Source organism: Drosophila novamexicana, unplaced genomic scaffold, assembly GCF_003285875.2.
Source record: "Drosophila novamexicana strain 15010-1031.04,08,12 unplaced genomic scaffold, DnovRS2.1 tig00001222-arrow-arrow-pilon, whole genome shotgun sequence".
Classification (NCBI taxonomy): Eukaryota; Metazoa; Arthropoda; class Insecta; order Diptera; family Drosophilidae; genus Drosophila; species Drosophila novamexicana.
The window spans coordinates 716,246-742,591 of NW_020824845.1; the positions used below are offsets into that span (position 1 = coordinate 716,246).

At 39.6% G+C, this 26,346-nt stretch overlaps 2 protein-coding genes across 4 annotated transcripts; both read right to left on the minus strand.

The window, feature by feature from the left end:
* Nucleotides 1-3,881: 3,881 nt before the first annotated feature.
* LOC115766735 (probable cation-transporting ATPase 13A3) lies at nucleotides 3,882-16,137 on the minus strand. Of its 2 annotated transcripts, none has more exons than XM_030710696.1 (9): nucleotides 15,971-16,137; nucleotides 13,660-15,527; nucleotides 8,635-8,923; nucleotides 8,485-8,573; nucleotides 7,894-8,255; nucleotides 7,328-7,831; nucleotides 7,052-7,252; nucleotides 5,154-6,984; nucleotides 3,882-5,088 (listed from the first exon to the last, which is right to left on the minus strand). In XM_030710696.1, the coding sequence occupies exons 2-9, from the start codon at nucleotides 14,090-14,092 to the stop codon at nucleotides 4,415-4,417; spliced, it is 4,383 nt and encodes a 1,460-aa protein (XP_030566556.1). In that variant the 5' UTR covers nucleotides 14,093-15,527; nucleotides 15,971-16,137; the 3' UTR covers nucleotides 3,882-4,414. The 2 variants fall into 2 exon arrangements, with proteins under 2 accessions (XP_030566556.1, XP_030566557.1); XM_030710697.1 differs by lacking the exon at nucleotides 15,971-16,137 and adding an exon at nucleotides 9,073-9,140 and having other exon boundaries at nucleotides 13,660-13,717.
* Nucleotides 16,138-16,725: 588 nt separating this feature from the next.
* On the minus strand, nucleotides 16,726-25,917 carry LOC115766733 (ankyrin-3). Of its 2 annotated transcripts, none has more exons than XM_030710695.1 (12): nucleotides 25,880-25,917; nucleotides 25,425-25,603; nucleotides 24,042-24,149; nucleotides 22,671-23,784; nucleotides 22,498-22,601; nucleotides 21,494-22,441; nucleotides 19,756-20,086; nucleotides 19,594-19,687; nucleotides 19,300-19,524; nucleotides 17,474-19,218; nucleotides 17,305-17,403; nucleotides 16,726-17,234 (listed from the first exon to the last, which is right to left on the minus strand). In XM_030710695.1, exons 2-12 carry the CDS (start codon nucleotides 25,584-25,586, stop codon nucleotides 17,041-17,043), a joined length of 5,124 nt encoding a protein of 1,707 aa, XP_030566555.1. In that variant the 5' UTR covers nucleotides 25,587-25,603; nucleotides 25,880-25,917; the 3' UTR covers nucleotides 16,726-17,040. The 2 variants fall into 2 exon arrangements, with proteins under 2 accessions (XP_030566555.1, XP_030566554.1); XM_030710694.1 differs by lacking the exon at nucleotides 25,880-25,917 and adding an exon at nucleotides 25,679-25,838.
* Between the last annotated feature and the right edge of the window lie 429 nt (nucleotides 25,918-26,346).

Sequence of the window (26,346 nt, forward strand, 5' to 3'; positions counted from 1 at the left end):
TTACTATCGTAAGCTCATTTGCGATTAGTATAATCCAGATATTTGCCAAGTTTTATTTTTTTTTGTGGTTTTGAGTAAATCTAAAATAAAAGTCTCCCATATAAAAGCCAGATATATTTTCTTATGACGCTGAAGAAAGCCTTATTTATTTGTCGCTGACCCACATTTTCCGTCTGTTGAGGCTGCTTTGGCTTTCAGTTCAGGTCTCTGTCCGCCTTTCTTGAATGATAATTCCGACAATGTAGAGGCTGTGTGTCTCTCTCTTTATGTATTGTAAGTGTTTCTTCTGTTTGCGTTGTGAAAGCAGCTTCCATCCGCGAGTTCAATTCTTGTTTTTGCCGCGTATAGACTAAATATGTTGTTATGCATCCATCTAGTTGCTCTAACTAGCCAAATCCAAGCGGTTTACACTGATCAGGCATTCGCCTTAACAGTAAAACGGACATAAAAGTGGACTTCGACAGTGTTACCAGGTCCAATGACATTTATCTAGCTGTTACATTTCAAATGAAAATGTTTTATAATAACCAAAAGCTGTTGCTGCGATTTATTTATTGGCTTATTTTCTATTTATTTTTAGACAATAAACGATGTGTGTCCATTTCTTAATTTTTCAATACAAAATTCAAAGCGTACGAAATATTATTGATTTTTTTTTTAACTTTTTTAACATCATTAAACACACAATTCAAGTAGCTTTCTCTTCCCTCTTTATATACCCTGTGCCAATTAAAAATGGCCAAGCGAGGGTATATTGGTTTTAAGTAAATGTATGTAACCTATTAAAGCATATACAGTCTTTACGGCTGTTTAATAACAAAGAAGTCTTATGTAAGTCTTACAGGTGTGTAAAAACTTCTACTATGGAAGTATATAACGACAAAATGTTCTGCCGTATTCGTTTTATGTTTGGTATATTCTCACAATGATTGAATGGAATGCGAAACTAAATTATATACCATATTCAGCTATGCGTGGGCTTTGTTTTGCTCAAACCAAAAAAATGTATGTTTCTTAAATTCAATGTAGCTCTGTAGTATTTTTGCTGTTGTCTCACAAGCCTAATGCTTAACATACTCTGTTACCTACATGGGGACCTTCGCTAGAGTAACCGTGTCTACTTCTGGTAACCATAGTATGTTATCGATAATGTGACGTCACTATCCTACTACATACATGTATATTACTTACTATTATATAAATGCTATTAATGAATGAAGACAGAGAAGCCTAACCGAGGGGTACAGGGTATTATTGTGTAGCCGGGCACACTCGACTACTGCCTACATTCTCCCGAGTGTCTAACTAGAGCATCATATTTATAATTCCCATTGAATAAAAACCCGTAACTTACCATGTGCTTGCGTAGATCCCAAGGGTGGCGCTGCCATCAGAGCGATGACTAACATCAATAGGCACAAGCTCCGACAGAGTGTCGGATCGGACATTTTGAGAATATATATAACACGACTACGTGCACCGCCTTCCTGGCGAAGTCTCGTTCCGTGTATATTTGATGCAGAAATAAACGGATGTAGCATATTTGGCTCCTCCAGTCGCTTATTTACGGGACTAGCACACATTACACATATGAACATTTATGCAGACATATATTTGGAGCATACATCTGCATATGTGTGATCAGTTTTCTCCAAAATCTGAATGTGAATAAATATGTTGGTTGGTATTTGTTGTAGTTTTTTTTCGAAGATTGGAATTTTAGTTCACTGTTGCCATTCAATTTTCTTGTTTTATATTTGGATTTTATTGTACAGCAGCAAATGGAGTTTCAAAACTTGATTTTTTTGTTATACTCTGTCAAGAAAAACAATTAGGAGTATATTAGTTTCTACAATACTAAACGCAGAGACCCGGATATAGTATACATATGTTAACAATTTTGCCACATCCACGCCCGATCCCGCAATTCGCAATATAATCTATTAACCGCTTTCCGCTATTAACAGTTTTTTAATTGCTATTACACTTATAACAGGGTACTGTGCAGTCGGTTGCACCCGTCCGCAACGTTCCTTATTGTGTTTTTACATTTCACGATTAACAAGTTGTTGGGTCTTCGTCTGCAAACACGCACACACACATGCATACATAAACATATGAAGTTATGTTAATGTAAATGTTGCAAAAATGTTGGCACCGCTCTGTCATGAGTATTACATGCAAAAAAATTTACGGACATACTTGTATGTATATACTTGCTTTAACCCTTTATTTATTTAATAGGTATTATTTGGTACACACTTCTTGGTAAAGATTACGAGCAGAAGCACTTATTGGGACATGACACGATGATGGGAAACTAGCACAAGAGATCGTATATATGCACATATATTGAAATTTGCATATATTCACACACACACACACACACACACGCAAATACACCTTACACCTATACGTACATCTGTTAACGCTTTTCTGATGCGCACACGATCATTCCATGCAGACGAAAGCCACAAAACTGACTTGGCCAGCGCAAAGACAACAAGTTGCTGGCTCAAACCCCACCCGAGTCCGCCAACAACCGATGAAGAAAAAGACGCTTGTGTCGCGTCCGTGTATGTTATTGCTTTTAGCTTTTGTGTTGCTCTGTGTGAACGTGTGCGCGCATGCGCAAAAGTTGTTTGGCTGGTTCAGGTGGGCCAAAGTAGATACTTGCCAGGCAGCCAGACAGCCAGCCCGTTTGGCTTTCGGGAGAGTGGAACACACAGATGAATATATGTACATACATACATATACTGGACAAATCTGCAAATGTCAGCATAGCTTCACCTAAACCTTACTACGATCTACACTATAAACCAAATCGCGTTACACATGCATTTTTTCTTTAATGGTTCTCACACAGCCTTACTCACACAGGCATACTTATATTTATTATGCAGTTACTATGTATGTATATGTGTATACGTGTGCGGATACTCTGCGAAAATTTATGTATGTACGCCAATTTGGCTTTTTATGTAACAAGCAAATTTATGACTGATTGGTAACTGAAATTTTCACCGTACTTGATAAAGACGCACGTTTGAAATGGGTTTTCGGAAATTCTACCCGCAAGTGTTGGAAAATCGCGAAAAACGTATGTGGGCAACCTTTTATGACCTTTTTCAATGATCACTGCTCAAATTCATTAAAGTGATGTTTCACAGCTTTTTAAAAATCCACCCCTTTTTGGGAGAATCTACTAATCTTAATACAAACTCATTTAAAACGTGATTCACGTTTTCGCTACCTCGATGGCAAATGCGGCTTATTTTATACCCTGAACCCATTAAAAATGGGTATAGGGGTATACTGTATTTGTGCAAAATCCAAATGTATGTAACAGGCAGAAGAAAGCATCTGCGACCCATAAAGTATATATATTCTTGATCAGTATCAATAGCCGATTCGATCTAGCCTTGTCCGCCTGTCTGTCCGTCTGTCCTTATGTATGAACACAAGGATCTCAGAACTATAAGAGCTAGAGACTTGAATTTTAGATGTAGGTGCTCCTAGTGCCTGCGCAGATCGAGTTTGTTTCCGATAATCGATAACTTACTCCGTTTCCAAGCAATCGATAAAATCGATATCGATATTATTTTATTTGGGCAATTTTGGTAAATAGTAAGAGCTAGAGTCACCAAACTTGACATAAAGCTTCTAAAATAGAATATATATATATGCATTTGATGTTGGAAGAAGAGGGTTCAGGGTTCAGTCGGGAGCTCCCGACTAGAACCTCTTGTTTTTTTTGTGGTCTGCAGCTCTAATGACAATTTTATAAATTAAATATATACTCCCAAGCCACAAAAATATATCAACAAACTGAATCGACATAGAAAATTTGGTGTAGGCTTTTTAGAAATATATACTAATCCCGAACAAACTCGCATTTACAAAACATTTTTATTGAATACTTATTCAGTAGTAATTTGATAGGCTACAGTATAGATACATTACAAAATAAATATTAATTACAAATGGCAACTTATGTACATAAGTGCGAACGCAGCAGCTGATTAATTCGAAAATAATCGAAGGGGTTTCTTTGTAGTCTACTGTAATAATTAATACATTCGTTGCAAACACTTCACCCAATCAGATGAACTAATGCAAAGTTGTTTAATTATGTATTCATGTATTCTAAATGACAGAACATTATCTATGAAGGCATTTAACCGATAAGTACATAGTAATTAAAATTTCATTGGAAATACCTATTAGCATGCGCGATAACATGCGATAAACAGTAAAAATTAGCAAAAATAACGGTGTCTATATGTCTATCAATAAACTTAAACTTAATATATGTAGCCTAAGTAAGCTTATGGTATAATAAACAAAATGTATGTACATGCATAAATGTATATACAAAATGTAAGTACATCTCCTCATCATTTATTTTTGGACTTCAGCTGTGCCGTGCACCCGTACTGGATACCTCTGAGTGTATGCGATGTCGGTTCTCTACACTATGCTCGGACGTCTCGAAAAAGCCAGGAAAACCGCTTGGTTGACCGTCCAAATTTTGTTCAGCGCTTAGGTTAACATATGTTGGCTGTAGCTCCGCTTCTTGGTCGGCTGGATCGTGCAGGTCATAGACCTCCGATATGGGCGGCCAGTTGTCAAAGGACTTGATATTATTCTCCAATCGCATATATTTGCGATTTGATGTTTTTAAGTTTTGCTCCCGTCGCACCTGGAATCGCTTAAATACCAAATACTCCACCACAAAAGACTCGAGAAATGCATGAGTGATAAATGCAGCTGCTCCATATAGGAGCATAATGTAACGAAAATACATATCCGGTGGCACGATGAGTTGAAAGAAGTTGGCAATCCAATCGCTTGGATAGGCAACCAGGTAAACGACAATGCAGGCATTTATCACCAGGGTCAGGCATAGAGGCCAATTCGACCAGATTGGCTTTCGGTATGGGGCTCCCTTTGAAAATACAAATGCAAGTATAATATACTGGAAGCTCGATATGGCAAACATGGTGTAGTTCTCATAGCAGCCCAAATGATCCTCGTCAGATGGCCCGAAAGGCTTAAACCAAGACTGTTGATGCAGTTGAAACCAACCTGAAACAATTGAAACATCAGTAAGAGGCACAAGTATATGTTAAGAGTATTGCGGTTGAGCTTACCGGCAACCTGAAAGATGACCACAACAACTAAATGGAGCACAAGCGAGCATAAAGGTGTTGGCGAAATGAGGGAACTGAGTGGCACTTGTTTAACCAGCTGACCATCGTAGGCCTCAGTTTTGCCAAAGAAGAATGCGAATATCGATATCAGGCCAAGGTCAATATAGAGATATTGTTTGTCGGTTAGATTCGAGTCGATTGAGTATAGGATCATCACGGACACAAACTGTACCAGGGAATAGGCAGCCATATACTTAAAAATACCAAATGATGTAACCAAGGCTGCGCGACCCTCCTTGATAACATTTGGTACGGCCGCAATAGTCGGATTACGGGAGGTGAACGGTGATGCTATCGAGGATTCAGTCTCGCTCAACGATATGCCAGTGTGCGCAACCTTTAGGGCACCGCAATCGTTAGCCCCATCCCCGCACATTGCCACAAAATAGTCTAGATTCTGTAGCTCCATCACCAGCGATTGCTTTTGCTCTGGCGACATGCGTGCATAGATGGCGCCGCGCGTTAATATGATTTCCATTTGCTGGGGAAATTGGTCCTTAACAATTTGCCATGTCTTGCCATCCATGGCGAAAATATATTGACGACGCCAGCTATCATTTCGTGCCACAACTGTCGCTCCAAGCTCCACATCATCGCCGTCATTATGCGTCCATGTGTCGATGGTCTTAACACTAGCCAAGCTGTTGCTGTTGGGCAACACACTTGAGGCACAGCTCAAGCCACCATTATTTACCAATGAATTGGTTGACTTTGATAAATCCATATCCACAGCGATTTCAGCCGCCGAAAATGTTCTATTACCATTGAGTGCTGGCGTGCACGTCTTACTGCCCAGCTCGAGTGTATACTGCAGTTCATATTGGCCATTTTGGTCGGTATTCAGCTTATCAAAGCCTTTCAACACGGGCACCGCATGCACTGTGATTACCGCCTGCGTGGAACTAACAATGCCGCAATCTCGAGCAACGCTCATTGCTGTCAATATGTTATCACCTGTTATCATAACTGTGCGAATATTTGCCAAATTCAGTGAATTTATTACAGCCGTTGTGTCGGGCTTCAGGCGATTCTCAAGTATTACAAAACCGAGAAACTCCAAATTGTGCTCGACCTCTTCGCGCGAGAGGCGCTGCACCTTTGTGTAGTTCACCTTTGGGTTAAGTGTCTTGAATGCCACGGCAATAATTCGAAAACCTTTCTTGGCATAAATGGAGAGCTGATGGGTATAGTCGTTCGGTATGCTCTGTGGATGGCACAACTGCTGCAACATTTCGGGCGAGCCCTTGCAGTAAACGTTGAAGCCTTGCGCGCTGAGGCAGCGCGTGATGACTGACATACGCTGCAAGTTGGACGTAAATGGGAACTCCCTAACAATTCCATGATCGAAATTTGATTTCGATTTCAACAATCCAACGTTGGCCAAGAGATCATCCACCGAACTCTGTCGAAATACGGGTGGTGGCGCCTCTGTTACTGGCGCTTCATGATGTGTTAAAGCTAAGCTTGCGTTGATTTCCTCTTGATTCGGTTGCCGTAATATTGTCGGATAGATCAGACCGTACTTCTCGTTTTCGGGTATGTTATTGGAATCTTCCAGTATCCAGCCTGTCGAATCAAACATCTTAAGATCCAAGGGATCGCCCATCATCATGCCGTTCATGACGGTAATTGAGTGGCATGTGACCATGCCAAACAGAAAGTGATCGTACGGCAGACGCTTCACATCTTTCAAGGGAATTTGAAACTGATTTGTGGAAGACTTTGGAACGACACCCCACATGTCTAGGCCATCCTCCGTTAAGGTTCCAGTCTGAATAAAATGGAAATAATTTAATATAGCCTTAACATTTGTTTTTTCGTTATCTTGGAAGACGTACCTTGTCAAAGCAACAGCAATCAATACTGCCTGCCACGTTGATGGAGCGCGGAGATATGCAAAATATATTGTTGGCTTTCAATCGTTTTTGGGCATAAAACCGACCAACAGTCATAGCTGCCGGCAAGGCTGGTGGCACAACAATTGTTATAAGATCCAAAGATTCGACCACTATCTTAACAGCATCTGTGCCACGTAATATCTAAAAAGAGAATTAAATTAATTAAATAAATAACATGAGCCGTAAATAATATATATTCACATATTTTGTACTCACCTTGGTGACAAGCGTATATATAAAGCCAATGCACGCAATTAGCGCCAAAAACTGTATGAACTTATACGAATCCTGCTCAAACTTATAGTCCACAGGCGGTGGATAAAGAATGGAGCGTATTAGTCCACCTTTGGCAGTTATATTGCCAGTATTTATCACGAAGGCCAACACTTTCTTTGATCCAATGTATCGCGTTTGTATAACTTTCGTTCCGCAGAAGAGTGTGTGCCTAGCATGTTCCTTTTTATCAAATATCACATCGCGCTTCATCGGCAGCGGCGTTTTAGTAACTGGCACACTTTCACCAGTCAGCATCGATTCGTCTAGGATGCAGTTGCCGGATAATAAAACGGCATCGCATTGCATTGTGCAGCCGGACGATGGTATTTCAATAATATCGCCAGGCACTAACATTTTCGTAGACAATTCCACTGATACTCCTTTGGCGTTAACAACCCATGCATTTCCCGTGTTTAGAACTGTTTTCTGCAGGACATCTTGATTCTGAAATCAGATAGGGGTATAGTTACTAACACTTTAACAATAACTATGACATGATCTCTCACCTTCTTTGTTTGCACAATGGACATAGATATGCCGAATATAGACATTAACAAGATGACACAGGCATAATAGTAATAGTCATAGGTAAACCACAAGACGACAGAAAATATTTGGAATACATAAAAGGGATTGAGAACTTCCAGGAAGAGCAGGGTTTTCACATCCCTTAGCGGCACGGTTATCTCATTTAGCCCAAATACAATGCGGCGTGCCAGCTGCTCTTGCACAGATAGTCCACGTTGCTGATGGTAATAGGAACAAGGCACATTAACGTCTAATCCATTGATTTTCTTAAAGGTTTTAATGCTGTTGTCCCAAGCATAAACCAGTTGCTTGCATCGAAATGTTCTCAAGGATCGAAAACCTAAATAAGCAAAAGTTTACTAGATGTGCCATACATACATATTCAAATAGATTAAGAATAAGTCTATATTAAAATAAAATAAATAAATAAATAAGAATATTACTAGAGAGATCCTCTAGCCGAGTCAAAATATTAAATACAAATACTAATTAAAAATCCTAGCTTTTGAGTATAATCGAATACTTATCTTATATACTCATATTTGTTTACTGTAAGTATTTTGAATTACCTTTGAAATGCGCAGAAGCAAAGTGAACTGGGAGCTGTAGCTTATTATCATCGAAATCCTCTCCTGGCAATATTTGCTGCAATGATTTTCTAAAAGAGTACTTAATATTAATACATAATTATTAAATTAACAATTTTCGAAAAGACGTACTTGAACTGCTCCACATCCAGTATCTGCACGGTCTTGACATGATACAGTTTGTGATTGCCCTGATAGTCTTCTTCTATGAGCACCTGTTGTGCCTCCTGCAAGGAGCACGGCCTGCATGTGGCAAGCAGATACCAATGCCGCCACCAATGTAGGACAAGGCGCAACAGGCCTCCAGTTAGCACTATGCAGATCCAGCACAATATCGAACGGATATGGGAGCGCCGGTAACCGCTTATTTTCATTTGATCTGACTGATCTTGGTTGAGAAGTGCGACGCATGGTTTCGGATCTGGAAAAAAAATGGATAATGCAAAGAGAATTTAATGATTATGCTGCTGTGGCAATAACAATTTGGACAAATGCAAATATTTGCCCAACCATACAGAAATGCACACCATTCACCAGTAATCAGTCTTATTATTGGGTTTTGTCTCATACCTCGCAATACTTCGCAGTTCATCATCAGAGTTTAGCTTAAAATTTGAGCGTTGTCTTTTCAGGAATGTCTGCAATATGGCACACAACATTTAATTTAAACTCACGTTTCGGATTGTCATCGTTATACATTACATAAAGTATATTCTCGCTGAACTAAACATAATAACTTATAAATGAAAAAACTTTATTCTACCCTTTTTTCTTATATATATAAATACCCCCCCCCCCCCCCCCCCCCCCCCCCCCTCTCGGCACTTAATCATCACAAAAAGCAACATTGCGACAAAAGCCTGTTCATATACATATTTGTACAAAGATAAAATTCGAGAGATAAGAAAAAAAACGTGCATTTGTACAACATCGACCCTTTATACGGGTTATACGACGCCGAATGTACATAATTGTTTGCCTCTAGAATTTTCGAAATAACGCCTTGTGTGCTTTGCTTAATTATTTTATTTCTTTATAGGGATATAATAATACTCACAATTGCACAACCGCATGACAGCTGCAAATGCCATGTTTTTATGAATATGCGCGCGTGTGTGTGTATGAATAAGCGTGTCTTTGCTGCGTCTGTTGTGCTTCTGTGTGTGTGCGTGTGTGCGTGTGTGCGTGTGTGTGTGTGTGTGTGTGTGTGTGTGTGTGTGTGTGTGTGTGTGTGTGTGTGTGTGTGTGTGTGTGTGTGTGTGTGTGTGTGTGTGTGTGTGTGTGTGTGTGTGTGTGTGTGTGTGTGTGTGTGTGTGTGTGTGTGTGTGTGTGTGTGCGTTAGTTTTTAGCCAAGGTGCCGTTAACAGTAAATAAGCAATCAAATACCCTTGCAAGTTGAAAAATTCATATTTATTTACAATAAATAATACACGAAAGAAGTACAATGAAACGAACTAATAAAATTGAGAACTACACACACAATAGCAGCAGCGACCACTTAAGAACCATTGTTTCACACACGCATGAACAATTAATCAACAATCTGCGTCAATTAATACATTTATTGTATGCAAGAGCGTTATGTATGGAAGTTGATAACATTGAAAAGAACCACAAAGAGTGTAAAAAACAATAGTGGAAAGATCATAACATATAACTTTACACAATAATTAATCAAATAGTCTTCATAAATAATAACACTTGGGGAAGGGGAATGGCTCACGCGTGGCACGACGTCACCCACTGACACACATATACACATCATTCACACGCATATACATACATGTATTTATATATATATTATGTATATGCATATATATTGTGTTTCATAAATTCACTCGCCCTTGTCCAAAATGGATGCTCGATGGCCGAATGGCCGACCTCATGCCTGACAGACACCCAAATATAGTACGATTAAAAATGTATTGGCATATGTGGACAGGCACCTGTTGCTATATTGACAGCCTAGCAAGAAATTGCAATTAAATATTTTGTGGTTTTAGCCACAGCGCGTTTTTAAGAAATTTTGATAATATTTGATAGCCATGCACATGTATCGGACTTGCACGTACACATACATACATATGTACTTACGGACGCGTGTAAGCACACATATATGTACATAATTCACTTAATCTTGTAGCGCCCATGTCAACGCACGAATATCAAATTGCGGTCGCTATTCAGATTCGAAACCGAAACCGAATCACGAACCGAAATGTAAAGCCAAGACCCGATTACGATCGCAAGCGTTTCGTTAACTTAAATCAATATGTACTCAAAACTGAACTGAACTAAACAAAACTCAACTGAACTGAACCACACAGACATCGAAGAACGACTGCGAGCCGGCAGCAGAGACACACACAATGCTCGCAGTATGATTACAAATCTTTATTAATTTGTATATTTTTTGAGTGGGCCATTTAAATTCTATTTAATTGCTTCTAAGTTGAATTATTTCTTGCTGCTAATTGTTGTATATATGTATTTTAAATTTATGAATTTAAGTGCAATTGGGCTTTTAATAAATAGTTATATAACTTCTTGTCAGAGAAAAAATTGAGTTCACAATGTAAGTCAACTTTCAGGGTTACTGCGTTGGTAGTTAAAAAGTAACTAAGCTAAATATATGTTTATATATAAGCGGAGCCTAATACTGGGCCTTTGCTGACTACGAATCTAGCTCAGCCAAACAAATTACCAACAGTAGCTGTAAAATTGAGGAATCAGCTGACTGCGCAGCTGCGTGCTGCGTGCTTTAACTTAATTACATGCAAATGCAAATGTAATGTGTAATTCCACTTACAGAGTTGTTCGGGGACAAATACAAAATATAAATAACTTTTTCAATTATATTTGAATTAAAATTTATATCTATAGGCGTAATTTTCTTTTTTGGATGCGACAAGTCAGTCTGTCGAAGCTGCCAGACTGGGAAGATACCCTGTACAGTCCGAGCTGTGATAAAACAGAGTTGCTACGAAGAAGAGTTTGCCCTGACAGACTGACTGTACTTTTTTTTGACACGAAACCAGCAAAAGGGATCTAGTCGAAGCTGCCAGATTGGGAGATACCCTGTACAGTCCGAGCTGTGATAAATCGGAATTTGTACGACAAATATAAAAATCGACAAAGCCATAAAGTTGAGCTTAGCTGTCTGAGCGTCGGACTGCCAACCCAGAAGTCGTAGGTTCAACTCCAGCAGAATTTGTATATTTATGTGCTATGTATTTATTTTGATATGCATATCAAAAATCAATAAAAACAAAAAGCAAATACAAATGGAATGCAAGTTAAAACAATAATAATTAACGTTTCTTTTCTTCTGATTCTTTTGGGAAAACCAAAAAACTTAAATTACATTATTTTAAATTAAATTATATACGAATATTAACACGAGCAACGAGTGGGTGAGTTTCTTAGCTGGCATTTTCTTAGTTAGTTGATTGAGCCACAACATTTATTTATTTATTAAATGGTCGAAAAAATCGAGTTTTCCTAATTATTCAATATATCTAATTATAAAAATTAAGGGCTAATTAGAATAAATTTTCTAATAGCATAACCGACCGATGGAGGTGGGGACAATTATGTCGTTGAATGACCTCACGATGTGAATGTCTGGGTTAAGGATCTCGGTAGACATAACTAACGGTAATGTTATGTTAATGTTACTGTTAATGTTAATGGATTGCGTGCGGGACGAGAGTGTGGTAATTGGCTAGACGCAGTTTTGTCTATTTTTAAGTACACATTACACAAAAAGGTTGGCCACTGACGATGGGTAATTACTTCTTTGTGTTATATACAAAAACAGCGTACGAAGAGATACACGTTTTTGTGATTTGATCTTTACATTGTTCACGGAATGGAAACGCTTTCATGATCTGAAGACCCCTCGCAACTGTTGACCTTAAGACCTTGTGTCGTATCGAGGTGTTAATCGGGAAATTTGATTTCTGCCGCTCTGCAGTTACCAAGATTTATATATTATTCGAAACAAATGAAGAGCTTTGTCAACTGCTCTTTTTGTGTTTTTAATATAAATATAAATAAATATTTCCAGTTTTTTTTATATATACTTATATATCCATATTTCAAAACTAATCACCAGAACACCAGGTCTATTTCCTCCCTCCTCCAACCGCCAACTTCCGCAAATTGTAAAAGCTTTTTATACCCTGAACCCATTAAAAATGGGTATAAGGGTATGTTGTATTTGTGCAAAATTCAAATGTATGTAGCAGGCAGAAGGAAAGTATATATATTCTTGATCAGCATCAATAGCCGAGTCGATCTAGCCATGTCCGTCTGTCTGTCCTTCCGTCCGTCCGTCTGACCGTATGTATGAACGCAAGGATCTCAGAACCTATAAGAGCTAGAGACTTGAACTTTAGATGTAGGTGCTCCTAGTGCCTGCGCAGATCGAGTTTGTTTCCGATAATCGATAACTTACTCCGTTTCCAAGCAATCGATCAAAATCGATATCGATTTCCTGTTTTTTGGGCAATTTTGGTAAATAATAAGAGCTAGAGTCACCAAACTTGACATATAGCTTCTAAAATAGAATATATATATATATTTGATGTTAGAGAAGAGGGTTCAGGGTATCCCCTAGTCGGGAGTTCCCGACTAGAACCTCTGACTTTATTATTTTATTTTGGAGGTATTCATCAACAATGGGGTTTTATTCAAAATACTTAATATTAAAGTTTGTGACCCGTGCAAAGTACAATGCGTTATTAATAATATAATAGTATAAAATGCGCTATATATATGTGCCAGACTTGGCATTGGTGAATAGTTCTGGAATATGGATATATTTGCCCGGTCTTGGGGTTAAATACATTTTCTGACTCGTCAAACCTTTATGTGAAAATCTTCTCAGCAAAGGAGGCAATTTTTAGATAACAATTGAATTGTTTGATTGAAATTTTGAAAATATATATGAGAAACTGTGCACCAGCAGATCCATACGGGGAATTGTATTTCAATATATATATATATATATATATATATATATATTGATATTCGTTCCAATAAATAAAACAAATTAGACAGACTATTGGCGGGTGTAAGAAATGTAAATATATACAATCAGAAATAAAGTCATATGACATAAAAATATGATTAATAAATAAAACATTTACGCACCCTTTACGAGTAGCTGTGAATCCTGCAGATCGAAATCTTCTGCCGGATCGAGGATAGAGATGCTCTCCTTGTGCTTCGGATGCCTTTCATTGGAACGATGATGGTGAGTCGGGGATGAGGTTGACTTCGCCGGCGTATTGAGGCTGCCTCGGGCAGCCGTGTTATTGTTGTCCATTTTGGTTGGCAGACTTTGATCTGTTGTGCTAAGGATTGAGGCTTCGATGTCGACGAGCTGCTGTGTCGGCGGCGTATGCCACCAGTTGAGCTTCAATAGATTGTTTTTGGTTGCGATTCGAGGTAGATGAAGCAGTCCCTCCTGTTCCTCCGCCTGCACGTTGATGCCATTGGATTGCGGCTGCAGCAGCAGCAGCTCATGGCAGACACTGTCCGCAATCAGGCACGCGGCGCCAGGCTCACCTTGGCTGGCGGACATTTTATTACGCCTATTTCCGCGATTCTAATTCACGTCAATATATATATTTTAATTTGTGAGGCTTTACTTTGATTTATATCGTGTTTGGCTTTGCTTTGATTTTTAATCGTTGGTTAGTTGGTTAGTTTTTCTTTTCTTTATTTCCTTTGTGTTCTGATGGACTATGTCAGCTGCACATCTCCCGTACTTGCCGGTTTGTCGGAGTAGATGCAACAACGACTACGCGAGACGCCGCCAAAAGGAACACGCCATATTTAGGGAACGCGGAGTCCGTGCGTGGTGGCATCTTTGACCGATTCGCATGTGAGAGAGTGGGGCGACGGAATGATATCGAGAAAAAGCGAGCCGGAACGAGCTGGAACGGAAGTGCCCCACGGCACTTTTAGAAGCTGGCTTTTAAGCGATTTCTTTTACGTTGTCGCAAAGCGTAAAACTCGTACCGGTATTTCGCAATCCAATTCCAATGGAATCCACCTCCGGGCGCCGGTCTGCCGAGCCAAATGAACTTTAATCATCCAAAATTCGAGCTAGCGTTCACCAGGCGCAGACACCACGCCCCGGCCAGTTGTTGTTGTCCTCCGCTGCCCACGCGCTTCTCGAAATAGAATTGTTTGACGTACTCTTTTTGCAGTAGCACCAAATCGATCAGGGTCAGGCCAAAGCCGGCAGCTTGCTCAATATACGCCACTGATCCCAGCTGTGCGCCGTCCACGTCTAAGTCGGTGTCGGTGTCTGTGTCGATGACGTCACCGTCTCGACGCCTACGCAACCTCCTCTTGAATGACCCGATATGCTCCTGCTGCTCGGTTGCACTTTGAACTGAATTCATTACGTTATCACTAGAAGGAGATGCTTGTTTCTTTGACAACCCGATGGCCTGCCAATGTGTTAGGTGGAAATCTGAAAATCTGATTAATTCACGTCCTCTCAATTTCACAATTATGTATTCTGCTGCGTTCATATGTACATATGCATTCATATATACATTACCAAAGTTTCGTTGAATTTAATAATGTTTCAATCGAGGTTATATTGTCGTTGAATACACACACAAACACACAGTACACTCGAGTAGTTTTTTCTTTTTTTTTAAGTATTTGCTTGTTAAACAGGGCGTCTTTTAAACTATACGTTTAACAATAATAATTGCTCAGCGTTTATGTGATTTTCCGCGAGTTGATCAAATGACAACTGTTGATAGAACGTTGACTTATTGTATTTACAAATCGTTGTTTTGTTTTGAACTACAAATTGTGATTTGGCTGGTTTTAAAATGGGAAAATTACTGTTCTTCACGCTCATTCCTTGATGAGTAACATTGGATGGCATACTCATCGCGACAAATGCATGCGACGGCTTGGCGTTGGATTTTTATACACACACACAAGAGTCAACAAAATGTGGAAAGTCTGGAAAGCTGTTCGCCGTAGGTTGTCTGAAAATAATAAACGTCTGTTATTACGCATATACATTTCAAGAAAATCATAGCTCTAAGTTAATTCTATATTCCTTTGTGATGTTTGCTTTACTTGTATCCTTTTCTTTACACTAAACTCGATTTGGGAATAATCGATAACGATGTCATTGCATTGCATAGGAGGTGTGGTGCCACACCGCAAATGTTCTATGTACACTCATACCTACATTTATATATATACATACGCTTATAAGCAACTCTTATAAATTTGCCACTTGCTTCGTTCACATGTGTGTGTTATAAATATGCAGAACTCAATGATTCAGAACGACCTTTACCCATTAAATGAAATAATTATGTAGACACAATGTGAGTCATGTGACATAACATAAATCTACACACAAATTTTCACACTTGTCGGTATATTTATATGTATGTTTCTAAATAACCGTCAAACAAACCTCTAAGTAGATAAGTACGTATGCATGTATAAATCTTATGCACTCATGCCAAATATATCCCATAATATGTTTAGTATTGATTCTCTTTAAAATACTATTAATTTATGATTTGATAGAATTCGTAGATGAGCGTTTTTCACTGCCACACGTTTTTCTGCGAGACGAAGCATATGTATGTATGAGCACATATGTTTATATATCTAAATACGCATGTCATGTAGATAGAAGTATGTATGCGTGTGTATTAATGCAAAAGATAGACAGTCACATTGATCTCATGATATCGAAAACTATTCGATAAATAAGTATTATATCGAGTGGCCTGCAAATATATACCAAATACAGCTATTTTTTTCAGACACCAATACAGCAAACTTTTTAACTTAACGATACTTATTTTTGTGAACGAAGTTTAATTTCCCAATAATTTCCCTTCTATATAAATTCCCTTTTAAAAATGAGCGGGCTCCTCTTAAATTAAAATGTTTCTTAGTTAATAGTTGACTATTCCTTTTTTTTAGTTCAGCTCGACAGTATATGCACGAAATACTTATTTTTCTTAGAGATAGTCTCCCCACGATGTCATACAAATTTTGACCATAATTATTATCATAATACAAGTACATCCAATTAAAGTTCAACAATTTATTTTGGAAATAAAATATTACGCATTATCCTTCTCGGATGAATTCAAGGCGTGCAAATCGAGGGGTTCCTATTGAATTAAAAACCAAGCTAAAAGTATTAAATAAGTTTGTAATTTAAACACACACGAATGACAATTTATTAAACACTTTGAATAAATATTGCAAGACAACATCGAACTTTTTACTGGTGCAACAAAATTGGAAGATATCTCATCGGGCTTCTATTTAAATTAGAATCCATATTAAAATCAAAAAACCAAAATTGAAATTGTTGTCCTGTCCGTCGAAATAAATCTGCTTTTAATACATTTGAACATGTATCGTATACTACATGAGCTTCGTTTGTAGTTGCAAACAAAATAAACAGTACATACATATAAATAAATAAATATAGATCATACCAAAACATGATATATCAACTGTTCAATCTTTTGTTTTGTTTGAAATATTGCTTTGTAAATCGGAATTACGCGACGTAATTGCTTTAACATTTATATTGCCGGCCGGTTGGCACTTGTCCGCCAGTGTATGCAATAGCGTGTCCTCAACTGTGTCTGGAATCCTGTCCAAATCTTTTAGGTGCAATGATTTTATTAAATTGTCCTCCGTCTCAATGCCTTAATAAATTAAAAGAACAATTAGAGAGCAATAAAAAGACAGGGTTCCTTTCCATCTAATAGTTACTACCTTTTGACACGATATTTTCATGCACATATTCGGAAATCTGATATTCTTGCGGCTCACTCGGAGTTGGCGGAGGTGTCGAGCAGAGCCTATTTGTTGTCTCTATAATGAATATATACATTTGCGTTTAATATTTGCTGGCAGATTGCCTGCATCAAGAGGGATCACTTACCATTCTGGGATTGGCATGCTTTTCGGCACAATTCATCATCTAAGCTAAGCTGATCTATATTCAATGTTTCATTAAGGCCATCGGCGAGATTGGTTTGATTTTGTTGCAATCTGGCCGTGGCCAGGCCGCGCTCCAGTTTATCGGTGACTGGCTCCAAGTTAAAGATGCACTGTTCCACAATATCGTCTCGGCCAATTTTGTTTAGTACCTGGGCCATGGCATTGCCGGTGGCGCGAGAGCCCTCCTGTTTTAGCCAGAGTCGCAGCATAACCAGACCCTGCTGGGCAGCCGGTTGACCAGCGTACTCAGCTTTGACTAGCTCGATATCGGTCTCGGGTACACCCAATTCTTTGGCCAGCTGCGGCCAGTCACTTTCCAGCAAATTCGATATATCCGATAATCTGATATCAGCGCGCTGTATGTCTTCCGTTGCGAGGGCAATTGGCCGTATTATTGTATTGTCTGGCAATTTTGTGCTGGCCTTTATGCCGGCATTGATCATATCCTTGTAGTTCAGGCCGTGATCCATATTATATCCATTGTCGATACCATTTTCATTCGACCGGTTAAACACCTGATTAACCTCGTGGGCTGCCAGGGACACGTTTAGTGCACAGATTGGCTGCAATGGTGCCTCACCGGGTCCAACTCTCGGCTCGCTCATAAAACAGAGGCGAGCGTGCGGCTGCTCTTGATCCTTGATATGTACTATGAAAGACAAGCGATTCTCACGAAATGCCTGGAACTTGGTATTCAGTTGCTCGCCCGATTTCAATACGGGCACCAGATTGCCAGCAAACTCAAGATATATATTTTGATTCTGCAATACCTCGACGTCCCGACTCTTTGCCACCTCGCTGAAATACTCTTGCTGTTCGAGAGTTTTGTCCTCTTTATCGTCGGTCATACAGAACACGGATAGCTTTGCTTCTGTAGCGGATATTTGCTTTGCAAATACCACAAACTTGACCATAAATGGCACCTGAGCCATATACGTGTAAAGTTCTGTGGCCATTCGTCCAGCGTCGGCAACATTGCGACAATCCATTAGCCAAAAGCGTGCCGATACGGTTGTGGTAAAGCTAACGCTATCCTTGACAAACGCCAAGGGCGTCGAACCAGTTACGTCCTCCCAAATGGCTCGGTTCTGTCCACCAGTTATTGAGCACAAGAGCCTCAAAGTGGGCGCGGCGTTACCATTCGTACCGCTATATGGTGCATTGACCATGCCTTGATTGCATGTTTTCGGCGCTGGAATGCTCAATGTTATCGCCTTGTGAAACTTGCGTCGGCGTGGCTCCACGGTGACAACGGGCGAGACTGCAACACCCTGACCAAGCAGCTTGGAACAGCCAATCAAGTCTACTGGCTGTGCCTGAAGACCGACTCGAATTTTCTTAGTCAATGCATGTGGTGGAAATATGGATTGCACCTGCGGCACGGCCGTAGATGAAACGGTTCCGCCATCAGGCCCAATTGCATGGACCTCCTGGCGGATGCGCGAGACAACGGCAAAGAAATGCGGCACATTTTGTGTCACAATACGTATTATACGGTTTGTGTGTAGATCCTCCAGTGGATTTAAATCGGCATCGATCGTTTCGTTTAAGGCGCCCACTAAGTGCTCTTCGTCCTCGTAAACACTATGCTCCCGCCAGCTCTCGCCATTATCAGATCGTAATATGATAATTTCCCGCTCCTTCTCGCGCAGCGATCCAAAATGCGGCACCTCTAGTACAATGGGGCTTTAAATTTGAATACAAGTACATAGAATGGAGAAGTGAAGTTTAATTATGATTTAAAATAAAACAAATCTGATTACGTACCTTAGAAACTTTCCCTCGACGGGGGACATTTCCAATATGCGACTAACCAAGGCCTCACCCTCCATCAATGGCGGTGGATTAGCCACTCTCTGAGGCTTAACATAGCGACAGGTTATACGCGTGGGTTCTGCACACGCCTTGGGCGGCACAATGATGCGAACTCCACTGTGTCGACAGCCACGCATTGATCCGCCACGCGCGTCCACGAGGAACGAGACGAGGAATCTGCAATAAGTATTACCGAAAAGCTTAACTTGTTTTTGACTGTGATTTAAATCACATATTTTGACCCACCCCAGATGAACGGGCGGTCGTACGACGACCACATTATCGCTCTGTCGTTCCATAGAAGATGCATTCAAATTTGATGCAGTTGTCGTGGTTACTTCTTTTAGATGGATTAATTATATGTGATTAGTTGATAGTTGATAGATATATGTATATCCAACTACGCACCTCTTTCGATTGTTCGGCCGCCAAGTCCATCCAATTGATCGTGTTCGGGATTGGTGGTGTCAAAGTTTTGGTTATCGTGATCGTTGGCGGCTTTTAAATCGTCGGTCGCCATATATTTGTATTGATTATGATCTAAAAATTCGTCGCCACCTTCGTCTTCGGAATCGGATAGCAGCGTTTCGTGCATAAATTCCGGAGCTACGACTTTGTACTTTTCCTCTAGCACACTAGTCGATGAATTAATTACGGATGTTTGCGTTACGACTTTAAGTGTCTCTACGGCTGTTATGTAGCCCAGATTGTGAGCTATATTCAAAGCTGTTAGACCATTCTGGAAGCGAGCAAACAAGATAAGTTATAAATATAATATAATTAATAACAAAGAAACAACTTTTAATGAAACACTTTCACTAACAATTTGCTGGAGAAGTTCAACCAACTTCAAGATTTATATAAAACTGTTTAACATTTTCCGAACAACGCCCGAATTTTGAGAAATATAAGAGCATATGTGAATGACTAATTCAATATCCATTATAATGCTCAGAGAGCAAGAGAATTTCACATATCTATATATATATTTATAGATACAGAGCGTAAGCGTGAGGAGAAGACGAGAGAGAGAGAGAGAGATAGAGATCACCGCTCAGTAGAGAATGAGTGCACCACGTGCCAAGTCTGTTGTTGATCAATTTGAGATTTGAATTGAGTATTGGTCTATATATTTTCATTTGTATGCAGTACACACAGTATCTAAATGGAAAATAAACAGTGTCTGTTTAAAAATAGATACAGTCTATTGCTCTACTCTTTTGATGGTTGTTGCTCGCTTGGAAAAATAGACATAGTTTTTAATGAACACAAATTTCTCGCTATTTCAATTGCTTAGTCTCAGTTCCAATCGATCTCTATATAGAAAATGTAGCTAGCAAGCTGCATTCTACATGGGAGGCGCATCTCTTATCTATTCCGCAGGAAAGTCATGAATAATGAACAATTTTGTTTTTATTTTTTTACAGAAATTTTGTAAAGACATGAAGATTGAGTAAAGTCTAAGTGCTATTTCCCAAATTCCTGAAATTTGCAGTCCTTTAATGCAGTAGCTAACATATATATATGATTAAAGCAAAGCAAAATAGCTCTAAAAATTTATTTTGAGAAGGCATGCAAAAAGTGTATACGAATATAATTTGCGAAAATAAATCCATACATATCGATTCGGATAAAAGAGCAAGGAGTTAACATGTGTGGAATCGGCTATCAGACTTCGCTGTTTAAATCCTTGTCTGTGTGTCTATTTGTGTTGAAACTAAGTTTCCAAACAAGATCTGACCATCAGATTATTTTAATCAAAATAGTAATTTCTTTTTATATGTTGTATATTGTAGCTATGCTTTTAACATATCGTATAGAAACAACCTGACAACATATTTGTTGTTTAAGATATTTTAAACAAACTCAGAAATTATAAACTATGCCTCTTATAATATATATCAGCAAAAGTCTATCAACATCATAGATGGAGTTTTCGTATGAAATATAGCAAATGTATCTGCAGAGGTAATTAATTTTTGAAGCCTTGAAAATAAGCGTATTTTCTTGCTTTTTTCTGTTCTTCCTTGAATGTTTTTGTTTTTTTTTTATGGAATGTAAGCTTTCAACTATCAGCTCTGCGCTAGGTAAAGGGATCGTGGCAGTATAAATACAAAGAAGTATGGCAATAGCTTCGGAAACTTACATTTGTAATTGCATCGGGATTTGCCTTGTGTCGAAGCAGTAGATTGATTACCATTGTATGTCCTTGCTGTGCCGCCTGATGGAGCGGTGTGTAGCCAACATTTGTTGTCATTTCAATGTTGGCATCATTTTCCAGTAGAAATTTAATTTCATTAATTTGATTGTAGTGGGCAGCAATGTGAAGGGGCGTATAGCCAGCCTTCGTACGCTCTGAAATGTTTGCCCCGTGTTCGAGTAAAATATGCGAGACTTGAATATGCCCCTCCTGGGCAGCCAAGTGCAGCGGAGTCAAGCCGTTCTTTGCTGAACTATTGGCATTTACACCATGTTCCAAGAGTAGTTGAACCATTTCGACGTGTCCCTCCTGCGCAGCCAGATGCAAGGGGGAAAATCCAGATTTACTTGTTGCTCCCACATCGGCGCCGTGCTGCAGTAGCTCCTGCGCAATTTCCAAGTTATTTTTCTTGGCAGCGATATGCAGAGAACTATGCCCATTGCGTGCGCTTATTTGCGTCGAGGCGCCCTTCTCCAGCAGCAACAAGACTACAGGCTGATGATCGTAGTGCGTGGCCACGTGCAAAGGAGTCACATCGTTTTTACCCTGACAATCGATGGCGGCACCTTTTTGTAGCAACAGATTTGCCACCTTTACCTTGCCATACTTGCTGGCCAGGTGCAGCGGTGTAAAGCCCTTTTTGGTCTCAGCGTCCAGCTGGCCGCCATTCTCGATGAGCAGCTGGCAGACTTCCTCCTGGCCCTCCTTGACAGCAATATGCAAAGCCGTGTACATATCTTTCGTGCAGGCATCCACCTGGGCTTCATGCTGAAGCATCAGCATTATAATGTCAATGTTGCCAAGACGGGCTGCCACATGCAGCGGAGTCTGACCCTCGCGAGCAACCGCATCGACTTGAGCTCCATTGCGTAGTAATATTCGAATAATATCAGTCTAGAGAATAAAGTAAATGTAAACATCAATCAGTTTGTCAGAAGAATATTACAAACCTGATTTGCACGCGCAGCCAAATGTAGCGGCGTCTCGCCGCGAACTGTGGGCATATCGGGACTGGCGTCGTGTTGCAGCAAGTATATAACAATGTTCATGCAACCTACAAATAATCATTTCAGAGATTTCTGATTAGTCGAATTGGAAGAAAAGCAGAAAATTCGCAACGTACCCATAAAGCTGGCCACATGCAACGGGGTCAAGCCGGATTCCGTGGTTGCACGAATGTTGGCGCCATGCTTAAGCAACAATTCGGCAACCTTGATGCGATTCTTCTTGCAGGCAATGTGCAAAGGCGTAAATCCGTTGAGGGCACGCGAGTTCGGATTGGCGCCGTAGTCGAGCAACAGCTTAGCCACACGCACATGGCCACAGTGAGCGGCCACATGCAGGGCCGTCAAATAGTCAACGGTAACCTCATCGACAGGGGCTTTGTGATCGAGCAGCAGGCGTGCCGCTTCGTCGTGCTCCCCCTGCGCCGACATATGCAGGGCTGACAAGCCGTTCTTTGTCTTTGACAGTATGGGCGCATTCTGAGAGAGCAGCAGCTGAATGACTTCAACGTGACCGGAGCGCGATGCACAATGCAGCGGTGTTAGGCCATCTCGAGTTGTTGCATCTATGCGGGCATGTTGCGACAGCAAGAGACTGCACACTGCCGCCTTGCCCCATTTGCAGGCCACGTGCAGCGGCGTGATGTTATGCTTGGCCGTGTAGTTGACATCTGCGCCGCGTTCCAGCAACAAGCTGGCAATGTCTACATTGCCATAATGGGCGGCAATGTGCAGCGGCGTGAAGCCAGATTTCGATACAATATCAGCATCCGGATCGTGCTGCAGCAGCAATGTTGCCGCACTAACATCATTCTTTTTGGCTGCAATATGCAACGCCGGCAATCGCACCTTGCCACGCACATCGCTCTCAAGTAGCACCGCGACCACCTTGTCGTGGCCCTGCTGCATGGCCACCGCCAGAGGCGTGAAGCCGTCTTCGGTCGCCAGCGACGGATTAGCGCCCTTGCTGAGCAGCAATCGGCAGCATCCGTCATGGTTCTCCTGTGCAGCCATATACAATGGCGTAAAGCCGTTCAGCGACTGCACATTCACGTTCGCATTGTACTGGATTAGCTGTTTGATCACCTGCTGCTGGCCCGCCAATGAGGCTATATGCAGCGCGGTGTTGCCCTTTTTGGTCGCACTGTCGACGTTAATGCCACGTTTCAGTAGCTCTTCACAAATGTCTACGAAGCCATCCTTGGCAGCCAGATGCAGTGCATTCAATCCGTTCTAAATAAACAGATAACTAGGTTTAGAATCTGGGCATGATACGCTTTTTTAAAATACTCTCAGTTATAATATAGATAAACATTTAATTGTGTTTATGTCATAAAATATATCGTTTGAAATGATAGCGCCAATAATTTCTGAATATTCTGATTCTCTCAGAAAAGTTTGATTGGAATCATATTCTAGACCTGGCCCGATAGTTATTATCATTCTTTGCAAGAGCTTTACAATAAAATACATCTGCGAATATGTCTTACCGCATTGCAAGTGTTAATGTCCGTGATTAGACCAGCATCTATGAATTCCAGAACCTTGCCCAGATCACCGCTCCGTGCAGCTCGTAGAAATGATATTGTTGAATCGTTCTAGATATATGGATAACGAAAAACACAACTTTAATTCCTATTTATAAAACTGTTTGGTGATCAACAAACACATCCTAAACCATAAGAGCTAAGACGTGGTTTTGGGAAATTCCACCCGCAAGTATGAAAAAAACGAAAAATGTTTGCGTGAAATTTGTTTGTTTACCATTCGATCATTAACAAAGATTTTTGTTCAACTTTATGGGACTCAACTAGATATATGGATAACAAAAAACACAACTTTAATTCCTATTTATAAAACTGTTTGGTGATCAACAAACACATCCTAAACCATAAGAGCTAAGACGTGGTTTTGGGAAATTCCACCCGCAAGTATGAAAAAAACGAAAAATGTTTGCGTGAAATTTGTTTGTTTACCATTCGATCATTAACATAGATTTTTGTTCAACTTTATGGGACTCAACGATTTGGTTAATGAAGTTTAAATGTATTCAACGATTTGGTGAATGAAGTTTAAATGTATTTCTAAAGATCTTTGTAAAAGTTCAAATGTTGAATGAGCGAAAATTCGGGTGTAAGCTTTTGCAAAGATCTTTAAGAAATTTAATTTAAATCAAAATTCAAGGGAAAATGTCAGCTAAAGGTTTTAAGGGTGAAGTTCACTGCATTATTACTTAGTGAATACTTTTCCAGCTATTTTCAATTGAAAAGGGTATACGCAGAATTATGTACCCTACCCCAACAACAGCCGCATTGCGCTAGATAATCTACTTTCTTGTACCGATCATGAATTTTCAAAGGGTACAGAGAATAAAAAACGATTGAAAAAATTTAAACATGGGTTGCTATTCATATATAAAACCATAATTCACATACATACACATAAAATAGTTAGTTAATTCAGAACGAATAGCACCGACTCCGCCGACTGAGCACAATACAATTTAGTTTTTTTTAATGTTAGCGTACATACGCACACACACACATACACAGATACAGATACAGCATATGCATCTCATGTATTTGAATTTACAGTTATTATTGGTGACTATCGCACAATAGTGTGATCAGCACTTGTATGTGGGGCGAGGGTGGGGGTGGGGTCATGTCGCAATGTACGCCAGAGATAGCTGTGCGTGAGTATGTGTGTGTGTGTGTGTTTATGTGAAGTGATCTCATCAGGCGGATGGTCGAGCTCTACATTCTATAGAGCATTTAATCCGTTGTTTGACAGTTTAAGATACAAGGCCTAAGGTATGCATAATTTTTAACATTTATTGCTATAAATTAAACAATTCTTGAACAAAATTTTACCTGTTTTTGATGCTTCGCATTAATATTGGCTTTATCAATGTACCCGTTGTCCATACTGTGGCTGTTCTGATTTATTTGTATTTGCGTTTGTTTAATTGCTGTTGCTGTTTCGTGACCCTGGCTTTTCGTTTGTATCTCGTTTAATAACTCGCCCAGTGTCATTTTTTTTAAATGAATTCCTGAAAATAAAGCACTGACTAATTACCAAGTTGATCCCAAATGGATATCCGGAGAATAGAAAATAAAACTTTTACCATATCAAATACATACATACAAAATGTATACAAGCGTATGTATGTTTCTTCTATATACATGCACTTTCGTATAAACATATATTTGCTTTCATGCTTTTTTACAAGTATTTCTTATGTACTTCTATAACTTGTTTACAATTTTGTTCCAGCAGCGAATTTATTTAATTATTTAACTACGCATGACGTCATTTCTTCACCTACCTTAAATTTTGTGCGAACGAATTGGAATGCTAATACGAAATTAGGTCTATCGAAATTATATAGAATATCGATATTTTCCTCAAAAAGATAAATATCGTGTTAAATTCTTGCGGCGATATATCGAGTATGCATACCTTACAAGTTTTAAGATCAGCAACAGTTCATCAAATTTGCTATCTTATTTTAAAAAAAAACGAACCTGTAACCGTAACTATTAAAAATTTGGATGTTAAAACTTGACTTCAACAGTTATTTTGATTTGATTTAGATTTCGTCGTTTAGCTGTACACAGCTGCGTTTAAATAGGCGTAGGTCCAAACTACTAAATATAGTTACATACCCGTACGAGCCCTTTTGAACAGAAAAGGTCCAGCTGCTTAAAATGACGGTTAAACATAATTGTATGTATTTAAAATTGAGTGAACCAAGTTCCAAAAATCGATGCTAAGTCACCGGCGCTAGCTTGA